At 45.4% G+C, this 11,561-nt stretch overlaps 1 protein-coding gene across 1 annotated transcript in view; it reads left to right on the top strand.

Moving 5' to 3' along the window:
* Window positions 1–1,329: 1,329 nt before the first annotated feature.
* RBM19 (RNA binding motif protein 19) overlaps window positions 1,330–11,561 on the top strand; it is a 135,105-nt gene continuing 124,873 nt past the window's right edge. Inside the window, exons 1-3 of the mRNA XM_073630304.1 lie at window positions 1,330–1,465; window positions 10,012–10,194; window positions 10,277–10,402. Of these exons, the coding sequence (XP_073486405.1) occupies window positions 1,430–1,465; window positions 10,012–10,194; window positions 10,277–10,402 (345 nt within the window). The 5' untranslated portion in view covers window positions 1,330–1,429. The remainder of the gene's footprint in view (window positions 1,466–10,011; window positions 10,195–10,276; window positions 10,403–11,561) is intronic.

Here is an 11,561-nt window from a genome sequence, read left to right as displayed (position 1 = left end):
TGAGGAGGCTGCCCAGTGATATTTCTTGGTCTGAGGAGGTTTATGAGGTGAATGAGCTGGTGACAGAGCCATTCTCTTACCTATGTCAGCAGAGGTGATGGTAGCTGCATCCTGTGCTGTCTCCTCCATCGCATCAAGGAGCTCCCGCTCTGTGTGATCCTCTGGCGTGTGTGTCAGAGAGGAGGAACGGCCATTCTCCTCAGCGCCATCTTTCCTTCCTTCCCCTGTCTGCATAGCGTAGTAGTGTGTGAGACGGCGCGGCGCTGTATTTCTGTTTTTCTTGTGGGACATAGCCTATGAGGTGCCCGCTGTCTCCCCCTCCTAGATGGAGGTGATTTCGGCAGTATGTTCTGCTCCTGGCCGCTGTTATCACCCACAATAGTGCAGAGCGGTCAGATCAGTCAGCCATCTCTCTCAGCGGCTAGGACACGCCCCCATTCTAAGCATATTTTATCTGCCGTGTGAAAGGAAAGCTGTCTATACTTACCTATTCTGAGGCTGCTCCCATCTGGTCACATGATCGGGTCCCCTTGTCTGCTTCAGCGTAGAGGAGGGGCAACGGACAACAGATGACCCATAGTAAGCCTATGAGTGACGTTATCAGTCTGCGCTCAGACCTAAGGGAAAAAAAAAGGGTTCTGCACCATTTTGGTGCGGATGTGATATGAGCCATGCAAAATGTATGGCTTAAATCTCGCCATACAGACATCGCAAATGATGTGCACAGGGATTCCTTTGCGAATCACATGTAGCGTTTTGCATGCACCAGTGTGAACCTAGGCTAAATAAAAGGACACTTACCTGTCCAGGGGTCCAAAACAGTGCTCACACGAAGGTTTTTCAGGTCCCTGGAATGTTTATTGCGGGCAGCCAGCTGTGATTCCTTGCAACTGCACATGCACAAGCCATGCCACGCTTGTTACTGGTCTTCTGGCACCTGTAATGTGTCCAAAAGGGTTCTGGGGGGACTAAGAACTTCCAGTGATCCCTGACAGGTAGTAGGAGCGTGCGCCCACCCCCCAAAAAAATAGAAGCACAAAACCTTGGGGATTTTCAAAGAGGATACTACCATCAATTTCCCACAGGCTTGATTTACTACAACAACCGCTATTTACTATAGTCACCATTATTTCCTGAAATCAATACTAAAAAAAATTTAGGAAATATGAGGAATTAGAGTCATATCATAGGAATACCCTTCCTGAAGTAACTGGCATTATATTACTTGTCATGGAGAGGGTGGGGATGGACTGGAAGGGCCAGCCTCTAACACAACACAGGTATCGCTTCACATATCACCTCCGCTTTGTCTTCGAGCCAAACACAAGTGCTGCGCGCGCACACAGGCGGTCACGTGATTCTCACCAAGATGGCGGCGCCCAGAAACGCAACGTGAAGCTAGTTAGGGTGTTCAGCAATATCCATTAAGATGTCACGATTGATTATAAAAAATCTCCCTAACGGGGTATGTATTACAGCTGTGATTGGTTAGTGCGATCTCTGTCGCAGCGATGTAACCGAGCACTGTGTTCCCGGCTTTTATACAGCAGCTACACGCTGGCCCCTGTCTGCTCACTTTATGTTGGATGCAGTCTTATTCCTGTGCTCGGAGCATCGTTTTAGCTGTGTGGGGGGTCAGTGTATTATCCTGATATGTTCATTTTCTAGGTTGCAAACACTGAGCTAAATATGTACAACTCTAGTTAGCTTGCTTCCGATGTCAGTGTAAAATCGTTCATACCTGGCTGAGGACTGATCTGGGGTTAGGTGGATGGAGGGCAGCTAACAAGTCAGGCTGCCACCAGTAGCTGGATAAAAGAAATGTTCCTGCTGAGTGAGAAAGTGTGCGCTTTCTGAATTAATCATGGATGAATGTTACTATCACTTTAAAGTACTGTTTATCTAAAGCCAGGGACAGATTACAAACTGTGCTTAAACAAAGCCATCCAGTGCCATGTCGTCAAATTGTGCCCTGTTCACAGTGATGTGTGTGCCCAATCGTCTCCGATATGTATTCTCAATTGTCATACCCACATACAGGGTGCAGGGGTCGGGAGTGTGTAACTTACACAGTGCAGGGGTCGGGAGTGTGTAACTTACACAGTGCAGGGGTCGGGAGTGTGTAACTTACACAGTGCAGGGGTCGGGAGTGTGTAACTTACACAGTGCAGGGGTCGGGAGTGTGTAACGTATAGAGTGCAGGGGTCAGGAGTGTGTAATGTGCAGGGGTCAGGAGTGTGTAATGTGCAGGGGTCAGGAGTGTGTAATGTGCAGGAGTCAGGAGTGTGTAATGTACAGAGTGCAAGGGTCAGGAGTGTGTAACGTACAGAGGTCAGGAGTGTGTAACATACAGAGTGCAGGGGTCAGGAGTGTGTAACGTTCAGGGGTCAGGAGTGTGTAAAGTACAGAGTGCAGGGGTCAGGAATGTGTAACGTACAGAGTGCAGGGGTCAGGAGTGTGTAACGTACAGAGTTAAGGGGTCAGAGGTGTGTAACGTACAGAGTGCAGGAGCATGTAGCGTAGAGAATGCAGGGGTCAGAAATGTGTATCATATAAAGTTCAGGAGATTGTAATGAACAGAGTGCGGCAATCAGAATTGTGTTATGTATAGTGTGCAGGGGTCAGGCGTATGTAACATAGTGTTACATGCACAATCATGCACATGATTTTGCAGGTAAAAATGTTGGGCTCCTGCAGATACTGTTGACAGTGCTCTGCCCATACCTCCGTATAGGCAGACAGTTACTCAGCTGCAGGAATTGTCAGTGAGCTACAAGGGCACTGATCAGCACCCGGTTAGTTTATTGAGAACTACAAGCCATCTGCTGTGGTGGTAGATGGGACTTCTACGCTGCCAGGAAAAATAATTAATAGCCATATTGAATGCTGCAAATTGTGTTCAGACCATCACACTGGCTTTCTCCCCAGCAACAAATGTGAACTGATCTATTCAGTTCACGGCACATTTTTATGCCCAGCATTTGCAGGGAACTTGGCAATGCCCAAGAAACTGTCCTTGATCCAGAAGACCCAAGAGGACTACCTGGAAATCTGCTAATCTGACACAGATTGGAGGTGAAAAAGGGAGGAGGGAGTGAAACTGTAGCGTGTAGCCCCCTGGAAATCAACCTCCTTCGCCCAAGCATCCAAGATGCAAACAGCCCAAGTGTCTGCAAAGGCTAACGGGGGGGGGTGTACATACCTTTTATGCTAAGGAAACGTTTTACAGACTTTGAGCCCCAGAACGTGTGTGTGTGGTTGTGTGTGTGTGTGTGTGTGTGTGTGTGTGTGTGTGTGTATATATATATATTTATATTTATTAGGGCTGGGGAAAAAATCGATTTAAATCTTGAATTGAGTTGAGAGGTCAAATCGATTAAAAATTTAAGCAAATCGATTTTTTTGGATTTTTTTTTTTTCACTGCGCCGGTCCCGAGGCGCTGCGGGCATGAGGTTTTAGGCGAGGCCACGGCTTCGGCCGAAGCCGCCGCCTCGCCTGAAAACTTATGCCCGCAGCGCCTCCGGACCGGCGCTGACACCGCGCTGGGCCTGGAGAGCTGCAGGCAAGGAGTTTTTAGGTGAGACCGCGGCTTCGGCCTAGTCCGCAACGCCGGACGCCGCGGACTAGGCCGAAGCCGTGGCCTCGCCTAAAAGCTCATTCCAAAGAAATAAAAAAAATCGATTCGAATAGCGAATCGAGTTTTTTTTAAGAGAATCAAAGATTTTTTTTTTTTTTTTTAAGAAAATATCCCAGCCCATATATATATATATATATATATATATATTTTTTTTTTATATATATATATTTTTTACAACAAAATTACTTAGAACCCCCAAACATTTTATATATATATATATATATATATATATATATATATAATGTTTGGGGGTTCTAAGTAATTTTGTTGTAAAAAAAATACTGATTTTAACTTGTAAGCAACAAGTGTCAGAAAAAGGTTTAGTCTTTAAGTGGTTAAACTAACCTCATTTACAGACCTAAGTTCATCCCTTTGATCTAATTCTAAAAGAACTAAATGTTTGTATCTCTTCTCTATCGCTCAGCGCTGAGGAATGTTGATAAACATTTGTCGGCTTTTTTTTTTTTTTTTGACAGCTCGGCTCTGCACTGTTAAAATAGAACTGTGGAAATAGCTGATTAGTAGGGGTGAGCCCGATGTTCGAGTCGAACATAAGTTCGACTCAAACATCGGGTGTTCGACTGTTCGCCGAATAGCGAACAATTTGGGGTGTTCACGGCAAATTCGAAAGCCGCAGAACACCCTTTAAAAGTCTATGGGAGAAATCAAAAGTGCTAATTTTAAAGGCTTATATGCAAGTTATTGTCATATAAAGTGTTTGGGGACCTGGGTCCTGCCCCAGGGGAGATGTATCAATGCAAAAAAAAGTTTTAAAAACGGCAGTTTTTTCGGGAGCAGTGATTTTAATAATGCTTAAAGTGAAACAATAAAAGTGAAATATTCCTTTAAATTTCGTACCTGGGGGGTGTCTATAGTATGCCTGTAAAGTGGCGCATGTTTCCCATGTTTAGAACAGTCTGACAGCAAAATGACATTTCTAAAGGAAAAAAAAGTTATTCAAAAGTACTCGCGGCTTTAATGAATTGTCGATCCCGGCAATACACATAAAAGTTCATTGATAAAAACGGCATGGGATTCCCCCACAGTCCATTACCAGGCCCTTTGGGTCTGGTATGGATATTAAGGGTAAACCCGCGGCAAAATAAAAAAAAAAATGGCGTGGGGGTCCCCCTCAAAATCCATATTTTAAGGGGAACCCCGCGCCAAAATTTTTTAAAAAATGGCGTGGGCCCCCCTCCAAAAATCCATACCAGATCCTTATCTGAGCACGCAATCTGGCAGACCGCAGGAAAAGAGGGGGGGACGAGAGAGTTCCCCCTCCTGAACCGTACCAGGCCACATGCCCTCAACATGAGGAGGGTGCTTTGGGGTAGCCCCCCAAAGCACCGTGCCTCATCCCCACAACCCTTGCCCAGTGGTTGTGGGGGTCTGCGGGCGGGGGGGCTTATCGGAATCTGGAAGCCCCCTTTAACAAGGAGACCCCCAGATCCCGGCCCCCCCCCCCCCCCTGTGAAACGGTAACGGGAGACAAATGTACTCCTACCATTTCACAAAACAAGTGTAAAAATGACAAGACACGGCTTGGGGACCAAGGACAAGTCCTTTATTAAAAAATAAAAAAATAAAAATGTCCCACGTAGTCGTTTTCTACTTCTCTTGCTCCGCCGACGGGCCGAAAAAGAAAAAAAAACCCCGCACGCCGCCAGCGATCTGCCTCCATGGGAGGCACCTGCCGTAATGACCGTCCTCTCAGGTGACAGTTCTTTTATAACTGAGGGCGGGGCCACCCAGCGATGTCACCGGGTGGCCCCGCCCCCCTATGACGCATGGGGACATCCCTATGGCATCCCTATAGCTTCCCCTGCACGCTCTAAAGTAGAGTAATAAAAAGACTTTTCTTAATCTTTAACAAGGGATGACTTGATGATATCCAGAGTAGATCTAAAAAAATGTTGTCCTTTGAAGGCCATGTAAAGCAAACACTTCTTAACCACTTCCGGACCGGCTCACGACGATATACGCCGAGATTCGCCGCAAGATCACTTTTATCGGCGGCGGGAGAGGGCCCGCCCTCCGCCGCTAACTGGAGCCGCCGGCAGCGGCGGAGGCAATCAGATCCTTCTCCCTGTTAGGTATGGAGATGAGTGAGGGGAGGATGGCCCGCACCCGTCTCCATACCATTGCAGGGCGGAAGCGACGTCAAAATGTCACTTCTGCCCATAGCTCTTTATCATAGCTTTTTATTTCAAACGACAAATTTTTTATTTTTTATTTCATTTTAGTGTAAATATGAGATCTGAGATCTTTTTGACCCCAGATCTCATATTTAAGTGGTCCTCCTGTCATGCTTTTTTCCTATTATAAGGCATGTTTACAAAAAAGAACAGTATAAAAAGTAAAAGCATGTCCCGCCATGCTCGTGTGCAGAAGCGAACGCATACACGAGTAGCGCCCACATATGAAACGGTGTTCAAACCACACATGTGAGATATCACCGCAATCGGTAGAGCGAGAGCAATAATTCTAGCTCTAGACCTCCCCTGTAACTTAAAACTAGTAACCTGTAGAGATTTTTAAATGTCGCCTATGGAGATATTTAAAGGTAAAAGTTTGTCGCCATTCCACGAGCGGGCGCAATTTTGAAGCGTGACATGTTGGGTATCAATTTACTCAGCGGAACATTATCTTTCACAATATAAAAAAAAAATGGGCTAACATTACTGTTGTCTTATATTATTTTAATGCAACAAAGTGTATTTTTTCCAAAAAAAGTGCGCTTGTAAGACCGCTGCGCGAATACCGTGTGCTAAAGTATTGCAACGACCATCATTTTATTCTCTAGGTTATTAGAAAAAAAATATATATAATGTTTGGGGGTTCTAAGTAATTTTCTAGCAAAAAAAAAAAGTTTTTAACTTGTAAACACCAAATCTCAGAAAGAGGCTTGGTCCTTAAAGCGGAGTGTGTACCATTTTTTTCGTGGGACTTCCCACTTCCTGCTTCCTATCTTCGGCCGCCTAGGCGACTCCTCTCGCCCTAGACGGCCCCTCCCTGCCAGCAATCTTCTGGGACACAACTCGGGTCCCAGAAGATCGGCTGGCCAATAGGAGAGCGCAGTGTGCGCTTGGCCACGAACCCGGGAACTGTCACGTCTGGGTGCCCACAGTTGCCATGATGGCGCCGAGGAGGGGGAGAGGAGTTAGCCTCTGGGCGGCCACATCGCTGGACCGTGGGGCAGGTAAGTGTCGGTTTATTAAAAGTCAGCAGCTATGCTTTTTGTAGCTGCTGACTTTTAATAAACTAAAAAAAAGGGTGGAACTCCGCTTTAAGTGGTTAAACACAGGCTCCAAGTTTAGCCAAAGTGTTCCCGGCTGGTGCACTTACACAAAATGTATGCATTAGATGAGACAGGAAACCAGCAGCCCATCACAATTGCAGCTTAAAACTATAACCATTTTCTCCAAAAAATTATGTTATTTAAGGGATCAACTACAGAAGTGGCAACATATTTTTTTGACCAGTCCATCAGTTTGGCAAAGCAAAGTCACAGCTAAGACAGGGAAAAGAACAGGGCAAGTCAACAAGGACAGAACTATAGAGAGTGCTTCATCTGCTTATGGGTTGGGTCCTTAAAGAAAGGTGTATCTTCTAACTGGAATGATGGTTGCTTTAAAGTGGAAGCAAACCCTTTCTGTAAACTTGTACCTATAAGCCTATATTAAAGTGGATGTAAACCTTCTCCTATATCCAGTAAAGTGAACCGCCTCAGATGTTACAAAGGGAGAAACAAATCTCCCTACATATGTTTTACATGCATATCTGCTGTCTTTAGCTTGCTATATTCATTAGAAAGTGAACATCGTGTTAGAATTTTTAATTCCTCTTTCAGAAGTGGGAGGGGAGTCTTGGCATACACTATGTGACAGCTGATTGGAGGAAAGACACACCCCACCCCCCTCCACATAGGCAGAGGAAGAAAGAAACATGCAGAGCTGTGTTGTGAATAGACAAGATCTCTGCTAATCTTTTTATAGCAACCTCTCCGACACAAATTTGCAGCTGCTTTTATCTCCCCTGTCGGAGAGCTTGTCAGAAGTTATCATGCTGATAACAGAGGAACGAAACAGCAGAAAGACATGGGACCAATTTAACTACCTGGCATCCGCGCTATAGCCGAATGACGGCTACAGCGCGGACCTACATTTCCGGGAGGCCGTCATATGACGTCCTCCCCTGTGCACGCTCCCTGAGCGCGCCCTGCAGGGCGCGCGCCGGGCGCGTTGTGATCACCGAGTCACTGAGACTCGGCTGATCACCGATCTGTGTAAGGGGCCGGTCCCGGCCCCTTACCATGTGATCAGCTGTCAGCCAATGACAGCGCGAGTAGAAAAAAAAGCCGATCACCGGATCGGATGTGAGGGACATCGGTCCCCAAGTGGAAGAGGCACATCTGCCTCATCAGTGCCCAATAAAAGTGCCACCTAACAGTGCCCACAGTGCCACCTAACAGTGCCCACAAGTGCCACCTCTCAATGCCCACAAGTACCACCTATCAATGCCCACCTGTAGTGCCAATCAGTGCCATCTGCCAGTGCTGCCCATCACTGCCACCCATCAGTGCCCATCACTGCCACCCATCAGTGCCCATCACTGCCGCCTCATCAGTGTACATCAATGAAGGAGAAAAATTACCCGTTTAAAATTTTTTATAACAAAATATAAAAAAATAAACTTTTTTTAAAAAAAAAAATCAGATTTTTACATTTTTTTAATAAAAAGTAAAAACCGCAGAGGTGATCAAATACCACCAAAAGAAAGCTCTATTTGTGGTGAAAAAATGATAAAAATTTCATTTGGGTACAGTGTTGTATGACCGCGCAATTGTCATTCAAAGTGCGTCAGCGCCGAAAGCTGAAAATTGGTCTGGATAGGAGGGGGGTTTAAGTGCCCTGTAAGCAAGTGGTTAAGGCTTACCTTTAGGTACTATGAATATCTCCTAAACCGTGCAGGTTTTCACACTGCATTTAGCCAGTGATGTCACCGGCACATTAGCTCTGAAGGGACAGTATACCCATGCCGTCCTTTCAGAGCTCCGTGCCGTGGTTCGTGACGTCATCACGGCACGGCCAGTCAGCGGAGGACGTAGACCTAAAAGGAAGACCGGGTGAAGATGGAAGTGTCTGTCTGCGCTGACAGTGCAGTGCTGCAGGGCTTTGTTTTAGGGTAATTCTTTTTTAACTAGCACATTATGACTTTACTTTGCAGGGTCTAAAAAAAAAAAAAAAAAAATTGGTGTGGTTTACTACCGCTTTAAGGCAGGACACTGCCAGATCCACAGTTGGGGCAGAACACTGTTTAACAAAGTCCTCTTCAAACAGATACAAGGTTAATAAGTGCTTAGGGGGTGCAAACGTCTTGTTAGGGTGTTTCCAATCTCCATAAATCAGAAGCATCGTGAAAGTCTTTGCAGACTTAGGGGCTCTAACTGCCGGTTCACACAGGGGCAACACAACTTGCAGGCCGACTCACAGAGGCGACCTGCACACGACTTCAGTGGCGACTTGCAAAACGACTTCTGTATAGAAGTCAATGCAAGTTGCCTGAAGTCGCCCCAAAAATAGTACAGGAACCTTTTTCTAAGTCGGAACGAATTGCGTCGCTCCTATTAGAACGGTTCTATAGTACAAAATGGGACGCGACTTGTCAGGCGGCTAAGTCGCCTGACAAGTCGCCCCTGTGTGAACCTGGGCTAAAGGACTTAAGACTGGTGGAGGCAACAGGCTGATACTCTAAGCCTCAAGTGATACACATTAAACAAATCCTCCTACATAAATTGTACCTGTTTATATGTAGCCCTCTCTTCTATACATCCTCCTAAAACACACAGATCAAAAGCTATTTCCCAGCAATAAAAGTCAGGGGGCAGGGACCTGACTTCACGCACAGAGCTTAATGAGACCTAAAACCTGAGTGGAGGGAATACACACCTTTCTACACACAATCATATGAAAATACACACAACTGAGGCTGTCAATCACCTGCTATGTGCTGGAGGCAGGACGGCTGTCACCTGGGATGCTGTGAAGTCAGCTTGGACTATTATCAGTGACGCATGCGGATAGTAGAAGGAAGAGACAGAAGAGAGAAATAAAACTCTGTGCTTTGGATTGATGCTAGTACACACTATAGAAGGATATGCTTTGTTCATGTTTCATGTTATAACCACGTTAACATTTCTGTGTCCCTCAATGGACGAGGAAGAAAGAGACATTACAAGTGCACACGTGAAATATCAGCTATGTTGATGACAGCAGTGCATGTTTTGATTAGTTCAATTTCTCTTCATAAGTGTGGGTGATGCTTGGGTTATGTAATACACATTTAATGTTCTCTTGTGCTGCTTTTCATGCAGATGAAAGAAGACAGATTCCGAGACCTGTTTGCAGCATTTGGGACTTTAACAGACTCTACCCTTAAATTTACAAAGGATGGTAAATTCAGAAAGTTTGGCTTTATTGGTTATGGCTCAGAAGAAGAGGCCAACGCAGCACTTAACCATTTCAACAAAAGCTTCATTGACACATCCCGCATATCTGTGAGTTATGCAAGTACTGAACATATTTGTTTTTGTTGTGAAACAAACTTTTGCCTTGTAAAAACTGTGTTTTTTTTCAAAGGTGGAAATCTGTAAATCATTTGGAGATCCTTTGAAGGCCAAAGCTTGGAGCAAATACTCCAAGAACGAAGCCAAGGAATCTGCCAAAAATCAGGATGCAAAGCAGTCATCAGGCGACAATAAAACGGTAAGATCTAAGATGAAAACAAATAAACTCACATAGTTTACTTTATTAGTAGCAGTAATATACTTTACACATGAGATCAGTATATGTTGGGACTGTAAAAAATATCAAAGTAATCACAAAAGTTAATGGAAAAATATAAAATGTACTAATTATACATTAGGTTTGAATGTGGATTTTAATCTTTAAAGAGACTGTCAGCTTGCCTATGCAGGGCAAAGTGTTCCTGCAAAGGGCCCCCTCCAAACGAATTATACTTGCCTTACCAGGGCTTCCCTGCCGCTCCCTTCCTCTGCAGTCAGGAACAAAACCTGGCACTGACTGGTATAGAGTAGCATGTGACCACCTCCTGTGGCAATGCTGTGGATCAGCAGCCAAGAGCACTGTCACATTAAAGGGGGTTGCAGACACCAATCATTTCAGTGCTGGCTGCAGGGAAGGAAGGTGCGATGAGGGAGCTTTGGTAAGTTATGTATAGGGGGCCTTTGTCTTGCATGGGTAATGTGATGATAAGTCTTTAAATCCTAAAATATAAGTTACTCTGAATTTAATGGTTCTCACAGTTATAAAGGTAATGTAGGTTAGTAATGTAGCTTACTTCAAAGTTTAAAAACATGGTAAACCTTACTACTTGCACACTGTGTTTTCAACCTGCATAAGTTGACACTTTGCTACAATGTAAATTAGTGAGTGTACAGCTTGTATAACAGTGTAAATTTACTGTCCCGTCAAAAGAACTCAACACACAGCCATTAATGTCTAAACCGCTGGCAACAAAAGTGAGTACACCCTAAGGCCCCTTTCACACTGGGGCGGTGGGGGCGTCGGCGGTATTCGGCTGCTAGCGGTGCGGTTTTAACCCCCGCTGGCGGCCGAAAAAGGGTTAAAATCCCTCGTACAGCGCGGCTATAGCCGCGGTATAGCCGCGCTGTCCCATTGATTTCAATGGGCAGGAGCGGTGAATACACCACTCCTTCACCGCTCCAAAAAAGCGGTTTGCAGGACTTTTTTCACCGTCCTGCCTGTGCACCGCTTCAGTGTGAAAGCCCTCGGGCTTTCACACTGAACAAACAGCAGAGGCTGTTTAGGGGCGGTTTGCAGGCGGTATTTTTAGCGCAATACCGCCTGCAAACTGCCCCAGTGTGAAAGGGGTCTAAGTGAA

The sequence above is a fragment of the Aquarana catesbeiana genome, linkage group LG01 (genome assembly GCF_042186555.1).
Source record: "Aquarana catesbeiana isolate 2022-GZ linkage group LG01, ASM4218655v1, whole genome shotgun sequence".
NCBI classification, from domain to species: Eukaryota; Metazoa; Chordata; class Amphibia; order Anura; family Ranidae; genus Aquarana; species Aquarana catesbeiana.
This window is presented reverse-complemented; position numbering and strand designations above follow the sequence as displayed.